Below are 24,019 nucleotides of genomic sequence, written 5' to 3' on the forward strand. Positions count from 1 at the left end.
ATTGGTCTTGGAAATCTCCACACACTCCTCTGGTTTTACTGTTAAAATAAGTGATGCAGGAGAACAAGAAAGTCTTTAAAGTACAAACTTTGGGGTTCAGGGACTTGATAATTCCTCAAGCAACAAACAGTACAACCACTGTGACCAAAAGCAGCAATCCCAATTCTTTGTACTCTGCTCTGGGCCACTACACCTTTTATGCTGTCATGATTAACTTGTGCAGCATATGGTGAAGAACATCAAGGAGCTGATAAATTTCAGACCTAAATTATCTTAGTCAGATCAATCACACCACACATTTTTTCATCATGTGGTGAATACCTGTATACACACATACAACAAGGTTGTGAAAAATCCAGATTTGCAATATTGGAAGGCACTTTTAAAAAAGCTTGTCAATAATTGAATAGTTACATTATCTCCTGTTGGAAGGCATGTCTTGTGCTAGATGCCTGTCTTATCCATTTGCAGGATACCTTTGGAGATCCTGCACTCTATTATGCAAGCAATTTTCAGGTGTTTGTGGATTTCCAGGGCAGATGGAGTGATTGCATGCAGCTGGAGCTTTTCTGTAACTTCTGACTTCCCTACATGAGGCCTGCCTTCCCTGGTGATTGTGCAGCTGGTTATCTGTAAGCAGCCCTCTCTGCCCCAGCATCTGTTTAAATTTTGTAACCATTACAGCATCTCTGGGATAGGTACAGTCTGGGAATTTCCAGCTGGGCTCTAGGGACTCATGTAGGGCTTTTACTAAACAGTGTGGGTGTGAGGGTAGGCACTTGAGACTCTCCCATTCTCTGCACCTTTCCATTTAACAGTGAACCCACCCCTTTATACGATCTATTACTTTCATCTGTACCTGTTTTCCTTATCTCTCTTGTGAGAATGTTATGAGAGACTATGCCAAATGCTACACTAGCATCAAGATGAATGACGTGTATTGTTTTGCCTTAGTCCACAGGACTGTCATAAGAGGAAATGAAATTTGCTTGACTCAATTTGTTTTCAGCAAATTTGTCTTGACTGTTTAATCATCTGTTATCTTCTGGATCTTTACAAATAATTTCGGTACTTCTGTTTTCTCAAACAAATGAAATTAGACTGGTCTGTAATTCTTCAGCCCTTCTTCCTCTCCATTATCTTCTCAGAGATTGACATAATTTTGGCCAAAAGACAAAAGTCTTTTGTCACTTGTCCTTCCCCATAGTTCTTAAAAGTTATTGATGGCAGAGGTTTAATGAGCCTCCTCTGTAAGTGGTTTCTGTGCTCTCATTTGCTATGATCAGACTCCTCACAAATATTCTCCAACATTGTTTCATCTTATTAAAATCAAGGAGCTTATGTCTCTGCTCTTGCTGTTAGTTATGATAGACATCTGGTCACAGTTGATTCTTTAACAAAGACTGATGTAAAAAAAGTGCATTAAATACCTAGCTAACTCTTTCAAGGGTTTTTTTTGTTTTGTCCTTTCCTTGTGTTCAGTGGTCTGATACTTCTCTTCTTCTAGATGCTGCTGTATTTTTTTTGAAGTTGCTCTTGATGTCCTGTATTAATGACTTTGAATTTTGTACCATAGCCTTCATCTATGTGTTATTCTTCCTGTATTTAGTAGCTTGGTCCTAGTTTTCATCTCCTGTAATGTTGCAGTGGGGATACTGCAACACGCATATATCAAACCAGGAGTCCCGTGGAAAGGAAATATATACGGACAGACAGATTCTTGCTAGATGTTTCAGAGATGTTTATTTCTCCAGCCGCATGGCCGGAGCTCTGCCCAGGAACTGTTCAATCACGGGACCAAGGGTCCTTCTGCCCGCGCAGGGAACACAAACCAACCAATGGGAACGAGGCTGAGCAGGGGCAGGGAAACCCCGTGTCTGTGCCCTCAGGGCCCCTCTGCCAGGGCTACACGGCAGGGGAGGGACCCCAACACTGTAAGGTCCTCTTTTGAATTGAAGGTAATGAACTAATGACTTATGCTACTACTACGAAAAGTGTAGCAGAAGACCACATTTCCTCTGTAATGAAATAGTTTTCTGATGAGACTATGTTTTCCCTGGAGCAAGGAAAGAACTGTCTTTCTGATCTAGGTTCCCTCTTCTTGGCGCTTGTAATAATTGAATTTATTGAAATGCTTTTTTTCCCTGAAATTATCAATTTCTGCTTCCTTCTCAGAACCTTTCTTTTGCTGAAGATTGTGAATTCACTTTATGTTCATCATATCATCTTTATTCCCAGACCTTCCTAGGCAGCCTATCATTTGGTAGATATCTTCGCCCAATGGTTGTTAGTTGGTTAAAGTCCCCTTAGTGTTACAAGAGCTTGGGATGGTTTTGCTGGCTGCTTGAAAATCCATGCTTCCCATATCTTCATGATTAATGTACTAAGTGTACATTATCATAGGTTGTTCAGCAGACCTAAATTGCTCAGAGAATTGGACTTAGGAGCTGGTGTGTGTATCTCTGATAAAGAGGAACAGATTTGACATCTTTTTTTCCTTGTTGAAAAAGTTCCTTTGGTTAGTCCACTTGTCAATTGTTTCAAAAAGTTCACAAAATTGTCAATTGTTTCACAAAATTGTGGTTTGAAAAGGTATTGGGACTTCTATTTTCTGCTTGTGTCAACATTTCTTACATTAATAATAAGTGCATCTGTTCTCTGCCCTGCCTTTTTGACCTAACAATGAGTAATAGTGTTTACACCTTAGATCCTTTTGGAGGCCATCTATCTTTATGCTTTTTTGATACCTTTTCATAGCTTCATTTCTTTCTCTGTTCTGCCACACAAGGACTTGAGAGTTCTTCCTGCTGTAGTGTGCCTCTAGACAAAGACTTGGTGGTGATCTGGGAGAGCCAGAGGTAAATTCAGATAGTTTCTTGATCAATACTAGCCGCTCCGCACTGTGAATTTCATCCTCCGGTTAAATCAAGCTATGGTAAAAATTACAAATAGTTTTAAGGAAAATATGCTGAAACTGGCAGTTGGTATGTCTAGTGGAGGTAAAATGACTCAAATATTGAAAACATCTCACAGATTTGCTTTAGATTTTTACTTGAGAATTCTGCAATTTTTTAAGCTTAAAAAGTGCATAGCTAAGGATTTCAGGCAACAGTGACTGCTGTCTCATGAGAGAGAAAAGAACTGTGTGTAAAGAGGACCTTGCAGTTTCTGAATTCTGATTATAGGAAATGAGGTACCTTTTGATAACAAAAGTAAGCTGTCTTGGTTTGAAAGACAGGTGTCTGCTAAGGAAGGCAGGAGACTCCCTTGGAATGGCAGATGCGACCTCCTTTCCCTCCGAGTTACTATAACTTTGAAATCAAAGGGCTTTTAGGCAAAGATGTGGGAAATAGGAATAACAGTTCTTTACTATAACATATCTATATGTGTATAACCAGTCAAATGAGCAACAATAACTCTGGCAGTAACAGCAAACAATCACAAACCCAGTGCCAGCCTTCTCGGCTGTCGGGCCCTTTCCCCTCGGGTGCAGTTCCGCTGGCAGCCGGCAGGGGCGCTGGCGGCTCCCGGTGAGCAGGGCAGGTGCGATGGTTCCCCCGCGGCTGCAGGGGGCGCTCCGGAGCGAGCTCGGGAAACCCGCGGCACCGGTGCCCTGGGATCCCGGGAAGGGATGGAACAAAGGCTTCACAAACCCCTGGGCAGCCGATCCCGGTGTCCGGCCGGACCCTCGGGAACAGCAGGCTGGAACGGCAGGCTGGAACGGAAGGGACGAGCACAAATCCCGGGTGGCGGACGAACTGTATCTAAACGGGGAACTCCCCGGAGGTCTGGGCAGGCAGGGCGAGCACGGCTACAACGCAGTGAAGGCTCGAAGCAATGGCGGGGCAGGGCGGCCACAGCCCCGCTCCCAGTGGGGCAGGGAAGGTGGGCTTAGGATCCCGGGGTTCCTCTGGCAGAAGGAAAAAGAAGCAGCCTCCCTCTCAGTCCAAACGCCGGGAACTGACTGTCCACACATTCAGGTGAAACAAAAGAGTAGCCAGATGCACCCCACCCCCAATGGTTAGGTCTTTTGTTTTTCTTAAATACCCAGCAATTTGTCCCCCAAGCAACACGTATGGGGAAAATTCCTTTGACAGAAAAAAAACCCAGGAGAACTCCTAAAACCCCAACATAAGCGTATCCATCTCTTCTGTCAACGTTAACTCTATTTCCCAAGGTGAAGTAACATTGCTGAGTGACACCCTGACATGCTCTAGAACAGGTACTTTTGAATAGCTGCTTCAATGATCTTCTAATTTTTTGGTCAGTGATTTTAAGAATTTATTTGGTCTAAATACACAGCACTGTGAACTATAGAAAAATAAGTTGAGCTCTAAACAAAATTTGCAGTTTAGCAATATTCCCAGAGCCATATACCAGCTCTGTTGTAAAGCAGCTAGAACAAAGAAGAAACAAACATTTTCAGTCCGTAAATGTCCTTTGATCTGGTGCTGATATGGCAAAGTCCAACCACAAAATACAAGCTGCAAAAGAAGAACTTTCTTTCTCGGGAGAAGCAATCTCTCTGTGGGACACATGGGCAGATAGCATGGTTAAAATAGTTAAAGCGTTGAGTCCTCCTACCTGTTATTAACACCTGCTGACACAATGCACCTTTGCTTGTTTTGCATTCACAAGTCATGCTGAAAAGGTTATGAGAGACAAAACCTTTGCTGTGCTCTGGTTACTGCACAGAGGTGCAATGATAACAGAGTAGCAGGGTCATTGATTTGTGTGATGTTCCAGCTGCAGGGCCAGGATCTAACAGTAGATAAAATCATGCTCTGTCATGCCAGGAAGTGAGAAGGCAGTTCAGCAGTGCTCGGTTTTGTCACTGGAGCTTTCAGAAAGTGCTAAGCAACCTCACTCATAAATTGTTTGACTGCAGGAACAGTGTCTGTGTATCTCATGCACAGCAGGTAGGAATCTCAAAGTCCAAAGATGACAACTTGCTTTCCTATCATCAAAAGTAATGAGAAAACAGGACAGGAAACATCTCTTGACAACTTAGGATATGAGACTGAGCTAATAATATGTGTAGGCATGCTTTTCTCTGACTGGGAAGATGAAATAAAACTTTGTGGGCTAGCATAACAAAAAGGATTGATTTGCATTAAAGGAGCAAGTAGAGGAATCAAATATTATTACAAACTTACTGCTGACAAGAAGAAAGGATTTTTATTACATGTTACTCCTGGGAAACTCTGGACAAATGAATCCAAAAGCGCTTACTTCAGGCCTCTCATGAGTTCTGAGGCAGCTGTGAAACCTGTCCTGGTCCTGAACATCGAGCATGACCATGCATTTTAAGAAGGGGAGCATCTGACTGACAGCAGCCAGTTTAGACTAGACGTTTTTCTGGTTTTCTTGAATGTGATAAAATATAATTCCATGATATTTTGTGGGAGGAAAAGCCTCAAATCTTCTGCTGTGCTTCTTTGTTGGTCTTGTAGAAGAGCAAGCCGATTTCTCTAGTGATGCTGATATGTAAATGGTAGTTACAAGGTGTGGAGTCTTTCAGGAGTGAAGGGAGGCTGTGAAGGGAGGCAGTCTGCAGCCGAGTTAGATGTGATCTGAGCTTAGTATTATCAGGGATACCTTCTGCTACTTGCCTTGTGGAGCTCCCTGCTCCATGTTCCACCTTTAGTCGATCTGATTTCAACTTTTTCTTCTCAATCTGTGTGATCTGTGTGTATACCAAGTTAAGGCCATGTGCAGACAGCTGTTGCATTCAGCTACTTTGCCCCTCTTTCCGGACGCTCAAGGCGAGTCACCGATGGTGCTTTTCAAAGGGAAGTGGAGGCAGTTTCCCCTGCCTGGTGCGTTGGAACAAAGTAACATGAGTATGTATTTGAAGGAAACTGACATAGTGCTCCCAATTCAGATGTGCTGTTCAGTGCTACGTGCTGTAAGGTAACCTATGTGCTCAAAGGATGTCGTGGAGAAATTTTGGAAAATGAAAGAAATGCGGAGGAGGTGGGATGGCAAGTGACAGTGGCAGGTCACAGAATGATTGTTACAATGACAGAGAAGTTAGAAGTCCTAAATTTCGCAAGTAAATTTGAGAGCTGGAGTACCTTTGACTTTGTAGTTAAGTTATTGTTTCAGCAGTTGCCTTCTCCTCACTTAAACGGAGAGAGATGAAATTCTACAACAAAGAATTTCTCGCTACCTCTGCACGACTGCCCTGTGCTGAAGCTCAGCTCCTGCAGCTCTCTGCCGTGCTGTCCCCGTACCCTCGAGCCTGTTGCTCGCGGGGCTGTGAGCCCAGCCGTGCCGTGCCGTGCCGGAGGCAGGGGGCGGGCTGGCCGTGCCGCTCGGGCCGGCTGCGGAGCGGGGCGGCCGCGGCGGGCTCAGGTGTGAGGGGAGGGCGAAGGCGCGGGCAGGGGCAGCCGCTCCGCAGCGGGCCCTGCGCGGCTGCTGCCGGCACCGCTTCCCGGGGCTGCTGCCGGCACCGCTTCCCGGGGATGCTGCTCCTCGTGCTGCGCCGTCCCGTCCCGCCCCGGCGGCTGAGGTGAGCGGGGACCGTGGGCGTCCGCCTGCCGGCGGCTCTCGTCACCCGGAGACGGGTGTCCCCTAATCGCGCTTCCATCACCCCGGCGGGGGCGTATAAAAGGAGCGGGCGCGGGCGAGGCGGGCAGAGCGCGGCGCTGCCCCCGCCCGCCGCCGGCCCCATGCAGCCCGCCATGATGATGTTCTCCAGCAAGTACTGGGCGCGCAGGGGCTTTTCGCTGGACTCGGCCCCTGCCGGAGGAGCGCCCCGCCGCCGGCAGCCTCACCGTAAGTGCTGGGGCCGGGGCGGGCAGGGCGGGCGCCGGGGGGTCGGGGCCCGCCGGGGCCCGGGGCCAGGAGGTAGCCGTGCGTCCCCCTTGCTCCTCGCTTCATGGTCAAGTCAGCAGTTCCTCAGCAGCTGCAGGGGCCGGGGAAACTAACTTTGCTGTCGAATCGGTCTCCGTTCAAAACGCTGCCTTGAAAGTGTCTCAGATAACAGAAAAAGTTTAATTAGCAATACAAGCCTTGTTGCAGAAATGAACCATATTGTTACTGGAATAATAGAAAAGCATCAGTTTAGTGGTGTTAAATGCTTGGATTTTGGAAGTCCTTGGTTAGTCCAGTGGGCTATATACATCAGCAGAACCTGTCTTTTCAGGGCGCTTGTAAGCCTCACAGCACGATCTATAAAGCATTTTTGGCTAGACAGAAATGCCGTGCACCCACACTGCGTTGGTGCCGATGGATTTGCGGCTGTGTTCCCGGCTTCTGTCGACGGGCAGGGGTGCAAGGATACGTGGGAACACCGTACCAGGGGACTGCTGAAAAACCGTGAGGAGATAGAATTGGTTCTCTGCGAGATGATGATACGGGTGCAACAGGCGCTTGGGTGGTTTCAAGCATGGCATAAACTTCTGTATGCTAACAAGGAAATGTATGTGTGCCTAAATAAGGCAACGTGCTCTAAATATGTGACATAATTAGGATTATGAAGACTGCGCCTTCTATAAAATTTTGTAACAAATTTTAGATTTTTATCAACTTGGGTAAAACCAGCAGAATGTACGGGCTTATACCTGTTGTGAATTGGCCTATTGTCTTTATAATAAAATGTGGAATATCCCTGTTTGTGCATGCTCTGATTTTATTGAAAGCATTGAATTAAATGGAATAAATTTGTGTTATTGTCTTCATATTTGAGTTTCTTCACTGAGTTTTGCTGCAAAGACTTCTTTTCCTGAGGACTTGCACTTGCTCCAGATAATTAATTTTCATTAGGAAAGTTGGTCTGTTAGTTGTTGTTTAATTATGAAGTGTACTAATGAGCATGCTAATAAAATTCAAGTTCAGCTTCTTCTACTGGGCTCCTAACAAATAGGCATTCATTTTAGTTTTCAGATGCTTAAGAGGGTCTTTCAGTCATCACTTTGGGTAATGCTCTCTTGAGGGTATTAGGGAACCTGTGACAGGCTTGGAAGGTGCCAAGTGCCCTTGTTTTCCAGAGGAACTGACAGTATTGAGTTTCTCAGATGCTTGGTTGACTCCATGGTCCTGTGTACATAGCTTCTAGAAAGCAGCACACATGGAAAAAACACAGATGCTGTAAAAATAGCACCTTTGTCACTTCATGTGGAGGTTGTGTTCTTGATATATGTGAAAAGGACTTAGCCAAATCCCAGATATTACTGAAGTTTAAACAAAAGTGACCTTCCCCATAACTATCCCCTAGGCAAATGTCCTAACAAGAAGAATGATATAAGCTCAAATGCTAAAAAAATAAACACGTGTGAAACCATTCATATATCATTCTGCACACATAATTGGTTTTCCAGATTGTTTCCCTGTAGTCTAATAAATGATGAGAAGAGACCGCAGAGACTTCTTAGCATGTCCCATACCTTGTTTAATTGTGGCTGATTTCACCAGTGACATTTAAAGTGTGTTATAAGACCTGTTTAAAAAGCTTAATTTTTGGGTTATTTTCTATAAGATGCTTTAGAAATTACTGAAGCACAATTTAATCCATTTTGAACATGGAAATAGTATATGCTTTTTAATGCCTATCTTCATATTTTTTATGGATTATAACAAAGCAGTTAACATCTAACTGGAGGCTTGATTTCTCCAGAAGTAACAGCCTAGGTATTGGAAAATGCAGGCTGCTTTTTGAAAATCATGGTCAATATTATAAAAATTGTCTATAAAGGATGTACTGTTGGCATCTCAACAAGATTTAAGATGATAAAATGACATTTTTTGGAAAATGCTGACTGAAATTTTTCTTAGAGCAGTCTTGGACTCCCAAATTGTGAGAAGAATGTAAGAGTGGCCAAGGATGATGTGATTTTCTGTATTTTTTTGAGTTCCTCAGCTAACTCATCTTCTGTGGGATGTAAAGGTTTTCACAATGAGAAAAATCAACCATTGGAGTCATCTTCTGAGAGAAGCAGTGGATTCCCCAACACTAGATGATTTTAAGATTCGGTTGGACAGGGTGCTGGGTCATCTTGTCTAGACCATGCTTTTGCCAAGAAGAGTTGGACCGGATGATCCTTGAGGTCCCTTCCAACTTGATATTCTCTGTTGCAGTCTAAGTATTTCTGTTCTTGTTTGAATAATCAACAGAGGTTTTGTTTTCTCAGAAAGAATTGCATTACATGATAACATTAATTGTACTACAAGAGAGAACATAAAGTTTTGGCTTTAAATTTATTGGTTAATTCAAAAATACAGACCAGTGCACATCTTTATAAGTTGACTGATACAGGGTAGAATAGCATCCCTGTGATTTTGCAGCAATATTCAGGTTACAGTAACTGATCTGCAGGCTTTACCAGTAATTTGGACTGTCTCCATTTGTTTCACATTTATGGCTAATGATAGCATTGCCCAAATAATGCCATCATATTTGTATCCCATTTATGCTTTTCCTTAGGCTTTTTTTTTTTTTTTTTTTTTGTATGGACTGGCTTCTTACACAATCGTCTCTAGCAGCAGCCTTTAACCTGTGATTCTGATTTCAAGTAAACACATGACCTTTTCTTTCAAATTAAGCCAGGATGAGTTCTGTTCAGCTATTTTAAACAAAAATTTCTCTTGCGGGCAAGGCCCTTTTTCATCTGAGATGATCATGTTCTTTATCCGTTTGTAGCTAAACAGATCGAGTTCTGGGAAAAATGAGGAAAAGAAAGGGAATAAGGGAAATGGGAAGAGTGAATCTGCTTCTGAAGGTGGCAAGACAGCTGTGGTGTTTTCCTTGAAGAATGAAGTTGGTGGATTGGTGAAAGCTCTTCGACTCTTCCAGGTAACGCTTAAAAATCATTTATGCTGACTGGACTGAGGACGGCTACTGAGGTCAGGCTCTTTGTTGATATAAATCTAATGGACCGTGGCAGAAGGAATAGAGTGCAGCTACACTCGCTCTGCAGAACTGAATAAAAGTAACTTAAAATTTTATGGACCATTGAACAAAGCATTTTGGGCTTGTGAAGGGTTTTCTGGACTATAGTTTGACAGTGATGCTGATGTTCACATCATTCACTTTAGGTTTCTGACGTGATTCCCAACACTGTAAATTAGATTTAAAGTTGACTGTGCAGACTACAATGAAAGGAGGCACTTTCAGAGAGCAATTTGGAATCTAAGTTACATACAATCAGGTGGTGCTGGCGGCAACCTTGCTTGGTCTTGAAATTAGAGACACCTTTAAGTGCTTACAGGCTCAGGGTTTTATGTGTCTAACTGGAATGTAAATTGTGAAGTATTGGTTCCCACACAGATCCCCATGCAATCAGTGCTATAGGTCAGACTCCTGGTCAGAATGTTTGGAGTCATGTCTGAAGATAGTTAAAGCAGTATGATAAAAGTCTGAGGTCATTCAGTCTGTGCAGTGCAGTGAAGAGAAAGTTAGGAGGTGGCTTGGAGCCTGCCTCAGGCCAAACCATCAGAGGGATGTAAGTATGGGATCACTGGGCATTACCAGTCCTCAGTCATAGTAGCAGGCTCTGGGAACAGATTCCCAAGGCTGATGTAGATTCGACACGTAGATTCTCCAGCCGAGAAAACGAGGTGAGTTAGACCCACAGGAGGGAGTCTGCCAGGAAGCAGGGTGTTTGACAAAAAGAATGGAAACCTAAGGTGAGTGAACATGTGTTGCAGTAGGAGTTGTGTTTTCAATGCAGCTTTTCTCCATGAGTTAAAAGTCTAACTGCAGCTCTGGCTGAAATGCTTGTATGGGTTCATACCTGAAATTCTGGATTTGCACATCTGTTACCCCTTCTTGGGAATAGGCATAAAATTCACTCTGGTCTCTTAAAATGTGTCTGGAAGATGTGGCAGGGATATCCACCCGCATTTGTGCAGTCACTTAACAATTTGAGTTCTGCAGGGGGGAGTGCAGGGCTTTTTTCTCTACTTAACCTAGGGAATACCAAATTGAATTTGTTATGTGATTGGGTTGCTACACCGTATACACAGTTATGGAGTATGCCAGTGAAGTATGTGTATGCAGAGGTGTAAAAGCAGACACTGCTGGTTGGCTGTACCAGAGGAGACCTGCACCTGAAATGGACATTCATGTAAAATACAATGGGAAGTGGAAGTACAGACACGAATTCCTTCCCATTTGGAAGTCAACAAATGTTTTATTGGCTCCACTGAGTAAGTACAAGAATAGTTGTGAAAAGTAATGGATAGTTTCTGTCTAGTAAGAAAAAGGAAAAATCGGAGTCTGTAGAAGGTCAGTCATGTTGAAAGGAGAGCAGCCATCTAATCCAGCCTCCTGTTTTGATGCAAGGCTGTCACACTAGATCAGGTCAGCCATAGCACGTTACAGTTATCTGTGATTGTATGATACCCTTGGCAGACCAGTAGTTGTGGTGGGAGAGAGACCCCATAGGGAAGTTTTCATGCTAGCAGTATTTACACTCTGATGTTTGTTGCATGAGTTGTGTTTGATGGGGACATTGCAACAGAGAATATATTGAGTTGGATTTTAATTTTATTACTGTTAACACTCCATGATATTGATAATTGCACAGTAGATAGGTGAGGACTGATACAGAGCTATTCTCAAAAAGAAAATTTCTTCCTCATGTAATAAGGTTTACTTTAAACATCTGTTTAAAGAAGCACACTCAATTATATTTAAAATAACATTATTATTATGCAAATTTCCCACTAAAATGTCATTGAATTTAATATTTATAGCAAAGATAAATATGAAATTGCATTAAATAATAAAAAAAATTGTGTTATACTGTCCTCTGTAAGAGATTGTCTTGATAGATAAAATGAAATCATTACTTGGCTTTCTTCATTAAAAATAATAATTTTATTTTTACTTTCCATGTAAGTTTTTTTTTTTTAATCAGTATTTATTATGTGTCACTAACTAATCCTGTAAATAGAAAAAGGGAGTACTTTCAATAAAAAGAACTTTTATTAACTGGAAAAAGTTTCCTGAGGAATATGCCACCAATATTGCTCTTCAAGGTATGTCTGTATTTCATCTGTTATTTCATCTTTCCACAGGAAAAACATGTGAGTATGGTTCATATTGAATCACGAAAATCAAAGAGAAGGAATTCAGAGGTGGAAATTTTTGTGGACTGTGACTGCAGTAAGAAAGAATTTAATGAACTAATCCAGTTGCTCAAGTTTCAAACTAATATAGTGTCTCTCAATCCACCAGAAAACATCTGGACTGATGAAGAAGGCAAGGCTGTTTTTATATCACTTGGTTTAGACACTGACAGACATTCTGCACAGGTATCTCCATGATCTTGCACTCCAGTATATTCAATTTGCATTCTGTCTCCTACAGATCTCGACTGTGTCCCTTGGTTCCCCAGGAAGATCTCTGAGTTAGACAAATGCTCTCAGAGAGTTTTGATGTATGGATCTGAGCTGGATGCTGATCACCCGGTAAGTGTAACAGAAATTTGTCCCGTAGATAATTTGTTCAGGTTATTTGCCAGTCAAATAAAAATCCTGTTGACTTCTGATTGTTTTCAGAAGATGAGGACTGGTTTCTCTTCGGTAGTTTCAGTGAATTTGTCTTCCTTTTCTGTAGAAGGATACACAAAATGGAGGTCCTCCAGAAAACTTATTCATTGTTTAACAAGTGTATCCTCTTTTGTACTGCTTGCCTTTTTTAAAAAAAAAAAAAAAATTGGTTGAGAGGAAGGTTTTAAACTTTAAAGAGTTTAGATCAATATGACCTTCAGTTCTGCCAGAAGTAGCTCTTAGGTAAGAATTGCTATTGTCAATAGGTGTCAGAGAAGAAAGAATTATGAAGGAATTATTTGGCACTCAGGAGATAATTACAAGATAAACCAGAGAAACATATTCCTGTTTTTGATGAATGCAGCAGATGGGAAGGTGTCTCTCATTGTTTCCTGACTTTGGTGGCAGGAGACAAGCCTGCATACACAAGCTGTATCTATACTAGTGCCAAACGCTCCATGCAAAAGACAGAAAAGGGAGTTTGTTATGTTTTATTTCTTGTGCTAATGGCTATAAATTCTTAACCTCTGAGTCTTTAGATGGCAGATGATTGAAAGCATTTGTGTTTAAATATTTTCTCTTGCCATAAATCCAAGTTTCTACCTCTGAATGGCTTGACTTAAAGATACTGGTGGTAGGCAGTTGTATCAATTCCTAAAATAGGCTGGATTAAACTGGTATTTGTCAGAAACTTCCAGCTGAAAGGAAGTAGGGTGTGAACTGAGATATCTGACCATAAGACCATCTTGTAATAGAATCAAATTGAACTCTTGCTGTAGATGATAGTCTCCTTTGTTTTTCATTGCACAAATTTTGTGCTGTGGTGGCAGCTCAGGCACAGATTCTCACTCCTGTGCACACAAGCCAAATGGACACCATCACAAAGCTCCATGGCAGCCCCACTTTCTCTGGTGTCACCTGCCCACATACCAGCCACAGTCATCATCATCATCACCTTGGTTCATTCCCAGCCTCCTCTATCATGTGGGAGCCCTTCCCATACTGAGGGCCCATAGTCAGGGAGCATGTTCCTGGATCCTGGTTTCTGCCATGCACTTTTTGATGACAAATTAGGATTTCATTCACATTTTCTCAGAAAGGAAAAGCCTGTTGATTTTCTTCAACCGTTAACCATAATTTGGTTCAAACAGAAGTTGTAGTGACAGCTCATTCCAGCTTTGAGTTTATGGCTGTGACAGGCCATTAGATACTGTTTTATGTTCTGAGTTGGCACCTTCACTAAATACTTGAGCACTCTGCTGAAAATTTGCCTTCAGTTTTACAAAAACCAGACATTTGCATTATATGAATACATATTTTACACTTGGGAGAACTCTTACAAACACAATTTACACACCATTTGTTAGCCTATGCAGCATGTTAGATGCTAGAAATGGGGTCAGAACCTTTAAATCTGTGACTAACCTTTGAAAGGCCACTCCAGGTGCCCTGTTCCTTAGCAGTGGCATGTGGGTGCCAGAGGACCAAAGAGAATTATCCTCTTACAGAACCTGTAATGATAGCACCACTTCAGCAGCTTAGCCCTAACCCACTCCACAATGGCTAATGATTTCAGTCTCAGTTTCATCACACTTGACAAGCTTTTAAGTTCCCTGTACTGTCTTCCATCACTTTCCAGGTCTCTTGAATGATCTTCAGCTGAGTAACTCAACATTTACATCAAAAGGTATAAAGGAGACAAGGAGGCTCCCCCAGATTACAGCAACTTTTTGCCAGTCAAAGAAGCTTTTCTGTGCAGGAGTGGAGGTTTGAAGGCTTTCTCTAGTCCTGTGAAATCCTCCCATACTCTGCCCCAGCAGCACAGCTTTGGTTTATGGGGCAGTAAAATGTCTTCTGAGTTTTATGGAAGCTCATACAAGTATTTCAAATCAAGCAATGTTATCTTTTCATTTGCTTCAGTGTTTTGCATTTGTCTATGTGAGCAGTAAGGAAAAAAGACATTTTAATTTTCAGCTCTGATGGGGGGAAACTTAAATGCACTTTCTGGGCTACTAACTGGGGAACTTAGGTAACTCTTTACCCTTTTTTATCTTCAAGAGCCAGGCAGTTCTACTTTGAAAATAACTTGCTCTTCTTGTAGTCCAAACCTGAACTGTCTTTATATTTTATAGGTATAGAAAAGATCTTGTTCTAATTTTGAATAGCTCGAAGAGCTGTAAGTGGCCAGCATGTATGTGTTATACAACTCTTTTGCTCTTAATATGGAAAAGGTAACCCATGAGGTTGAGCCCTTCCTTTGTAACTCAAACTGAAGCAATATGCCTGATTGGTGCTGGAGGCCGATGGTTCTGTTCCTAGTGTGTTGATTAAGATGGCAACTGCTGAAAAAAGAATCTTCAAAATGAGTTGCATATGATCTTTAGATACTTGATTCTAGTGAAGACAGATATATTAAGAATAGGTAGATTATTTTGCTATGTACCTGCGTGTAGATCTGAGTTCAGATCAAGAAAAACATGAGTGAGATGAAATGATAAAAAAAAGTTTCCCTTTTCAACATCTTGGATGAATGACTGTACCTATGCACAAAACTGTCTTGAAAGAACTCCTGTGGAACCGGTGAAGAAAAAAAAGAAAAAAACCCTTATTTTCTCTTGCACTTCTGTAGACAGTGTTAATCAAAATACAATGCAACTAAGTACTAAATAAACATTTTAATGATTTATTTTATAATACTTACAGCTAATTTTATGCCCTTATTGTAAATGACTCTCTTCTTCCTTGCTTAAGGGATTTAAAGACAATGTCTATCGACAGAGAAGAAAGTACTTTGTGGATGTTGCCATGAGCTATAAATAGTAAGTACTGGCATAGTTCTTCCCTGTGCTGCTGACTAGTTAGAATTCATGCTCTACTTAATTCTGTAGGATGAAGTTCAACAGTAGACAAAGTCATCCTTTAAACTTTGACTAGTTTAGTGTAGGCTATAAATTACAAACCTGATGCTTGGAATCCTGTTACATTTTTGATACAGCTACAGGCAAGTAAAGCATTTGAAAGGCAAACATTCTCTCTTTAGCATTTAATTCACATCTGCTTAAACTTTAGAAAATATTTTACAAATATTTGCATGTCATACTGACAAACTGACACACTTCTGAATCACACATATCTAGCATAGATAGTTGGAAGTGCTCACTAAACCCCAAAATTTTTATTTTCTTTTGATGCACATGCTATACTGGGCTGAGGCCAATTGTATGAGGTTCAACAAACCAGGTGCTGGGTCCTGCACTTGGGTCTTAAAAACCTGCAGTGATGCAGGCTGGGAGAAGATTAGCTGGAAAGCTGCTCAGTGGAAAAGGATTTGGAGATGCTGGTTGGCAGCATCTGACCATGAGCCAGCAGTTGCCCAGGTGGCCAAGAAGGCCAATGGCATCATGGCCTGTATCAGAAATGGTATGTGCACCAGGACCAGGGCAGTGATTCTCTCCGTGTACTCAGCACTGGTGAGGCCACACCTCAAATCCTGTGTCCAGTTTTGGGCCTCTCACTGTAAAAAGGACATTGAGGTGCTGGAGAAGGGCAGTGGAGCTGGGGAACGGGCTGGACCACAAGTCTGATGAGGAGTGGCTGAGGGAGCTGGGGTTATTTATCCTGGAGGAAAGAAGGCTCAGGGAAGACCTTATCACTCTATGCAAAGAGGTTCTGTGAGGAGGGGATTGGCCTCTTCTCCCAGACAAGTGACAGGATGAGAGGAAATGGCATCAAGCTGCACAAGGGGAGGTTTAGATTGGAAATTGGGAAACATTTTTTTATTGAAAGGATGGCCGGGCATTGGAATAGGCTGCTCAGGGAAGTGATGGATCACCACCCCCGGAAGTGTCCAAAAGGTGGTTGGATGTGGCACTTGGGGACAAGGTTTAGTGGTGAACATAGCAGTGCTGAGTTAACAGTTGGACTTGATGATCTTAGAGGTCTTTTCCAACCTTAACAGTTCTATGATGCTACTCGACTGCAAAAGACCATTTATCAATTTTGCCAACACAGCTCCAAATTTCTTACAATTTAGTCAGTGCATTTCTATGTAGTTAGAGAAGCTGGTGGCTGTGCACAAATACACTGCAAGTGTTTTCTCATTCTGATTTTTTTTCCCACTTCAAGTCAGTATTTTCAATTTGCTACAGTTCCTGGAAGTTAGGAAACTTTCTGTTCTACCTACAGACACCTACTGTGTTGCAATTTTCTTGTCACAGAAGCACTCAACTAATTGTAATCCTACTCTAGGTTTTATTTGCAACAGGTTTAAGCCCTCATTCTCAAGGGAAAGAACATATTAATTTCATGTTCTTTTCCATTTTCTTATCCACACTTCTTCAGGTTTTTCATTTTTTCTCCTATGAGATTTCTGCCTATGTGATTTAAGAATATGAAAAGTGCTTTTTTCCCCCCACCTATAGGAGGCACATCCTGTCAGGAATCAAGTCAAAACTGAATTTTTGAAGGTTTTTCAGTATAAGCTTATTATAAAGCCTGTAGAAGGCTGGGGGGGGAACAGAAGGATTAACTCTGCTTTGTGACCATTAATTATGATTATATTTCTCCTTTACTTTTGTCCCATGCTGGTCATTAAGCTATTGCCAGTCCTACACATGTGCAGGTGCTAGTGTTCTTTCCCCTTTCTTTCCGCCCACAGTGGTATTTGCTGAGCTGGGTGCTAATGACATCCATCCAGCACACTGAGCTGCTGCCTGCAGGGGCAGGTGCTTATTGGTAGAGAAGCTCTCTAGGCTGTCCAGGTAAGCCCTGAGTTTAGCCAGCTTTCAAACATAAGTTGAGATAGCTTTTTTGTCAGTATGTTTGTTTACAGCTGATTGATTTGTTATCTTTCTTTTAGTCTAATGCTTGCAATGAAGTTAGTGCTTCTTGCCTAGCATTTATTGCAGTGTGAAATGTCAAGTGCATACGTGTGGATGAGGACAGGCTGTGTGTGCTCTTAGGCTCTTTCAGTAAGTGGGATAGATCTCCATTTACCCATGATGGTAGCAGTAGTGCTGTGCATTTCACAGCAGCTAACTTGCTGGTAAAATCTTCCTTCCTTCTCCCTCTCAGCTGCCTAAGTTCTGGAAAGGTGATGCAGCTGGCTTGCTAGGCAGTAGTTGGTCTTTTGCTTCAAAGTGTGGGGTTTTTTCCCACCCTGAAACCAGATGAGAAACACATTTTGCAAAATAACGTAAAGTAATCCTGCACATTTCCAGAAAATAAAACAAATAAAGGAAAGGAAAACCTTTTCCTTCTTTAGATTTTGAAGGCTTAAGAACAGTTTTGCAGGCACATTATAAAAATTACACAATCCAAACCAGAGGTTATTTGAGGACCGGATCTTGTACTTCAGCAAAACTGCTCAGATGTACTCCTTCATTCCACTCATCTTTCCAAGCCTTTAAAAGATTTCAAACTTGTCCTATTATTGCAAGCAGAAAGAAAAGAAGAGGCTTCAAATACTCTTAGCTAGGGACCAGAAAAAGACTGGGAGACCAGTGGTCAGGGCAGTTACCTAACGTGTCAAAATCTCATTCATACTTCAGGTCTCCTGCAGTGGTTATCCTTACCCCCAGGGACATGCTGTATCTACTGGTCTGTACAGTCAGTCTGTCTCTGGGTATCCATGGAGAGACAGCCCAGGGAGATACCCCCAGTAGCCTGCTGCAGCACAGCCTAAGCCATGCTGAGGAAAGGCAAATCAGCTCAGGGAAGACTCTGTGCTGCTACAGCTGGGCTGTTTCTGCTACCAATGCTGTGGAGCTCAGAGTTACCAGAGGTGTCTTGACACTACATCACAGTCTCATCACACTCTCTTCAGTTGTATAATGACTATTTACTTATTTCTACAAACAGAACATCTCTTTCACAAGGGCTGCTCTCCTTGGGGATAAACACCTCTCAGTGTCTTCCAGGCAAGTGACCTTCCTAATCACTTACTGAGGCTTGATGTGTTTCTACTTATCATTTTCCACTGTGAAAAAAACAACAATCCACACTTGTTTCCTTAAAAAAAAAAACAAAAAACCAAAAAACAAAGAGATTTGGCTGCAAGGAATTGGCTCCATAAAAAGTTGAGTTGAAAATCCCAGATCAGCATTTCCTTTATTAATTGCTACTGTTCTATAGTGGTAGATGCTTTGCTTTGCTTGAACACGAAGTGGTGTCTGTAATGGAGAGAGAGAGTCAGAAACACTGCAAAGTGAACTTGGAGGAGCAGATATTTGCTGGAGCCAGGCATTAAAGGAAAAGACATGTTAATAGAGCATAGCAGTGAAGATCAGTTGTATGAAATAAATGGACCAAAAACCCAATAAAAAACACCATATTCCTCCCTCCTTCACTTAGCTTCTATCCTAAAGATAGTGAAAATGTGTTAATCTTGCTAATTAGTCCTTTGAGACTGATTAGGGTTTGGAAAAGTGTTGAGAAAATTAAATCTGGAGGAAACATATGATGTTCAAGAGGGAATTAATAATACAAGTTGATAGCTCATGACCATGGCAAAATGGAAAGACCCTATTTTAATAAGGAGAAATAAAAATTCACATTAGGTTATCTTGTACAGTCATCTTAGCCACAAGGAAACTGGCTTTGCAGGTTGGCCATTTCCGTGATTTACTGAAATGTTTGAGTGCAAGATGGATCTTGCTTGTTGAAATAAGAAGGTAAGAAATATGAAGTTTGCAGAGCTGAGGGAAAAAGGCATAGATCCTCCCACAAGTCTGGCTGCCTTGATTCTCTCTATAAAGAAAGCAGTATCTGATCAGATGGAAATAAGATCAGCTCTCCTAGGCATAAAGCCTATTAAGGAATTAATGTTCAGTGAACCTTACTTCAGTACTAATGAATTAATTGAAACAATAACTAAGTTATAAACCTTTTAGTGAGCAGTGAACAAGCTTCAGATCCTTGATTGTGTTTATGCCTTTCTAGTGACAGGCTAAATAGAAACATGAGTTTTTCCAGTGTTAAAACATATCCTCCTCCTTGATGTGCCAGTGCTGACCCATACTGGCAGTATTCATAGTAGGGGTCAGGCCAAAGGAAAAGGGATGAGGCTGGGTATTCTGGCTAATGCAAGTGGATGGAGTAGCAACCTGCATGTATCTGTCATGCATAGTACAGTTCAGAATAGCTGTGCTATGCTTTCCATGAGCTGGCAGGCAGCTTAAGGCTTATGAAGTGTTAAGGGGGAAGACAGATACTAGACCTGAAGGACTGTCTCCCAGTGCAGGATGGCACAAACCCAGAGCAGCTGCTGTGGATGAGAAATACTTCACTAGATGTGTTGCAATTCTTGTCATGTCTGCAAAAGGGGCTGACAGGGAACTACTTCATTTATTGGATATTCAGCAGTCCCTACCAAGTACGAGTACCTCATACAAAGTTGCCTTTGACTGACAGATAACTGCCATGGATCAAAATCCTTTGATACCATGGCAGGCAGGGGGATTAAATGATAAATTTTCAATAAAGATGAGGGGACGACCACAATGAATGTAGGGCAGATGATCCTCTCTTGTGCATGTAGGGACTGCGTAACAGCAATCAAATGTGACATGAGGGCTTATTCCTTGTTACCTTGTACAGTGGAGACAGGATTATGAATTGGGCAAGAACTGCCAGCAAAAGCCCAGCACTGTGCTTCTCCAGCTGCAGTGGAGTTCCCCGTGCCTGATACGCCTGATCAGCTGCTGTCTGTGGTACTGGGGAAGCTGCAGCACTGGGCTGGGAGTGCCCACATTGCCAGCCCTGTGGCAGGAGAGTGAGAGATAAGGACTGATGGAGCGGAGGAGGATCTTGTGAATCCCTTTGCCAATCTGTACGTAATTACAGTGCAGCGGAAGAAGATGCCTGTGGAGAAGGCAGATTGCAGAGGTTACATATTCTAGATTGTGAATATTAAATCCAGAGAAACATTATAACGTTTCTAGGGGGAATTAATGACATGAGACGATGGCCCATGACCATGACATGGGAAATTCCTTACAGCTAAATACAAAGTAGTGCAAGCTGGAAGGAGCTCTTTGCAATGTTCACATTGTCAGTTGGTTTTGAATTAACTGTAACTACGCAAGGCAAATCTTGGATGTCAGAAACAGATTTGCAGGTACCCTGGAAGGCTCCTGCTTTGCATATCTGTACATTGGTGCAAGGGGGAGGGGGCAGAGGAACAGGGCAGAAATAAAACAAAAGGAGATATGTATTTAAAGGCTTAGTTTCACTTAGGCTGGGCTGCTGGCTCTGAGATGAGCTTTCTCATAATGTAGTCCTGCATGAATTTGGGGTTCCAAACATATCTGCACATGTAAACAACAGTCTAAGCAATAAATATACAGTTTTTATTTTGGTCCATACACTTCTAAGCATTTATGTAATTGTCTAGTCTTCACCCAGCATTTGATGCTGTGTGAATATTATGTATTTTAAAGAATAGAGAATTTTTAGAATTTATTTTAAAGGATAGAGAATGCAGTCTGCTGAAGTTCTTACTGAATCTACGTGTTAGACTGAATCAGGATCTTCAGCTATCCACTTGGCAATAAGTGGAAAAATATTAGTCTCATGTAGGAACATGGTGTATAAGAAATCCATCTTTCTACTATGATATGTACAAAGATTAAGAAATAATGTGATTGTTTAGTAAGAAACACAGTTCTTGAGGAAATGATAGAATATGTACATTATATCATCAAGAAATAATTCTAAGGAAGACGCATCAAGCTATCAGTTTAAGATAGTTCATATAGTTTTAATAGTCTAATTTGCCTTTATTTACATAATACTTTTTATGGAAATGTTGGTATCTACAATCTGTCTACAGTCTAGTTGTATTCAGATGCTTTTTTTTTTTTTTTCCCTGCAGTGGCCAACCCATTCCCAGAGTGGAGTACACAGCTGAAGAAGTTAAAACTTGGGGGGTGGTATTTAGGGAACTCAGTAAACTCTATCCCACCCATGCTTGTCGGGAATATTTAAAAAACTTTCCTCTGCTGACCAAGTACTGTGGATACAGGGAAGATAATGTGCCTCAGTTGGAAGATGTTTCAATTTTTCTTAAAGGTAAGATTCATATTCGATTTATCAATAGATAGCAGTTTCATGAACACACTCTGTTAGTATGGAGTACAAATTACATTGAATGAAAAGACTCACAGCATTGTCTGAAGTATCATTCTGGTTTTGGTGTTCTCCGTGGCAGAGTTTTTTTAGTCAAGACAGTTTTATGTAGGTATTTGCAAGAGAGAAATTAATCAGCTGAACATGTAAAGCATGTAATATCTTGTACAGGGAGAAAATCCTTTGGTACGGTGAAAACGAAGAGTTGAGTTAGTGCTGCTCTCTCGTTGCCACAGATGGGGATTTCTGATAACCACACTGGGCATACCCCAAATGTCCAGGCAGGAAAAAGAAGGAGTCAGATGCCAAGATAACTGAATTTAAAGTGGAGAGCAGGTTTGGCTACACTGTTGTGTAGCCTGGTGAATATGAGGCTTTCCTGAGTGCTCAAGACCACCTGAAGCTAGTCCTTATATTTGTATGTTGAAAAAGATGTGTTGGACACCATAGGTGATGTGGTGCTTCTCTTTCATTTTATTTTTTAAAGGATCCGTGTATTACATATTTCAGTTTGAAAATAAATTCTTATTTTTCATTTGTAATGGAAATGTATCCCATATGGAAAATGTGGGAGATATGGACCTGTTGTTTTTAGCTCTAGAGGAAAGCCACCAAAGAGTCAATTTAAGATTTTAATTTCTCCTCAAAGGTCCCTTCAGATACTTATATTTGTTCCTTAAACCTCTTACTCAGGAACTAAAATATTATAAAGGTGGGTGTTTGAAAAAAACAAACCAAACGTATGTGCTGGTAAGAGAATAATTAGCTAAGCATTTTGTTCCAAATATATATATATGGAAAGGCTAAAGGAAATACAGAATTTTTAATGACAGGCTTACATTCCTCAGTCTATGCTTCATCCATAATTCTTGTTTGTGAAAACCTGCATTTGCTAATAGCTGACTCATCATTCTTTGAATTTGCTTGTGTCCTTCTGGGTCTCTCATATATTGTGTTATGGTCTCTAAGGAATGATGGCAAATTGTACATATTTTTAATTCCTAGCTAGAAATTCAAAATCTCACATGTCTTTCAGAAATATGTTCTCAGACTACATAGAGCAGGTAGTACTATCTGTTGCAGAAAAACTTGCAACATTGTCCTGTAAAAACTTCAGAAGAATAAAGAATTAATTTTTGAGAGAAACGTGCTTTTCAAAGTCACTGAGTCTGAAACTCTTCCACTCTGGGACTAATCTGACAAAGGAACATGTTAAATACTTAAATGAGGACCTCAACTATAAAAATCAGTATTTTATTGACACAAACAATAATTTATCTGTAAAAATGAGGACAGATTTGTTTTAATCCTATTCTGTTCTGTTAATTTTTTAACATATTTTGCATACTTTCCAATATGGAAACTTCTCTCCCATTTGGTACCAGACATAAAAATTTTAAGAACATCACTTATGGTACCTTAGCATTTTTTTCTAGATGAAGATATTCAGACCGACTTTGAAATACTTCCAGCTGTTTTCATTATACATATGCTAGCAATGCAAAATATTTCTTGTATGGAATAATTGAAAAATATGTGGAGTGATCATCAAGATTCTTTGTGTCATGCTTCTGGTAGAATAATTAACAACAGATACAGTGATATATGTAATGTGGTCTTTTATTATCTCCTTCACTTCAGAACGGTCTGGCTTCACAGTGAGACCAGTTGCTGGATACCTGTCTCCCCGTGATTTTTTAGCTGGCTTAGCATACAGAGTCTTTCACTGTACTCAGTACATACGGCACGGCTCAGATCCCCTCTACACGCCTGAACCGTAAGTTGCTTCATTTGCTTTAGTACTGAAAAAATATGCTCACTAATTTCTTAGAAGAACCAATTGGATTTGCCAAGATTGAAAAGATGAACCTTCCTACAAAATGTGAAATTCTTCTTACACTGTTGATGACAAAATTCTTCACATTGGCAAGCCGGAATTTAATTGAAAGACTTTTTTGTTGACTTTTTACAAGGGTCTTAAATAACTGGGTTATTTATGTAGTGGGTCAGAAATACTATTTAGGTTATATTTCAGTGGAAAATAGAGTTTTCACCTAAAAATACTGAAGAAGTGTCTACAATTTTATTTTCTGCTGGACAACTAGAAAGAAGTTGTGGATAAAACCCCCCTGAATATCTTGAGAAAACCTGCTTTTAGAATTTTAATTTGGTCTTCTGTGTTCCCCTTTTTTTTTTTTTTTGGACCTGATTCCACAGCTGAACTTCGTTTCTGTCCTATAACACAGCACAAGCAAGACACGGGGCACTATTCTCTTACCAAGAGAGAACATTAGCTATGAAGCCTGTTACAGGGAAATTATGACAGAAATAAGAAACACTTTAATGACGACTTTTATGGGACAGCATTGCAGCTTTTCCAAAACAGAATATCGAG

The 24,019-nt window shown here is 41.2% G+C and overlaps 1 protein-coding gene across 1 annotated transcript in view; it reads left to right on the plus strand.

Moving 5' to 3' along the window:
- Positions 1-6,674: 6,674 nt before the first annotated feature.
- TPH2 (tryptophan hydroxylase 2) overlaps positions 6,675-24,019 on the plus strand; it is a 50,868-nt gene continuing 33,523 nt past the window's right edge. Inside the window, 8 exon segments of the mRNA XM_039570168.1 lie at positions 6,675-6,743; positions 6,745-6,780; positions 9,644-9,796; positions 12,025-12,208; positions 12,317-12,417; positions 15,250-15,317; positions 21,371-21,567; positions 23,266-23,401. Coding sequence (XP_039426102.1) covers positions 6,675-6,743; positions 6,745-6,780; positions 9,644-9,796; positions 12,025-12,208; positions 12,317-12,417; positions 15,250-15,317; positions 21,371-21,567; positions 23,266-23,401 — 944 coding nt within the window.

The sequence above is a fragment of the Corvus cornix genome, chromosome 1A (genome assembly GCF_000738735.6).
Source record: "Corvus cornix cornix isolate S_Up_H32 chromosome 1A, ASM73873v5, whole genome shotgun sequence".
Taxonomy (NCBI): domain Eukaryota; kingdom Metazoa; phylum Chordata; class Aves; order Passeriformes; family Corvidae; genus Corvus; species Corvus cornix.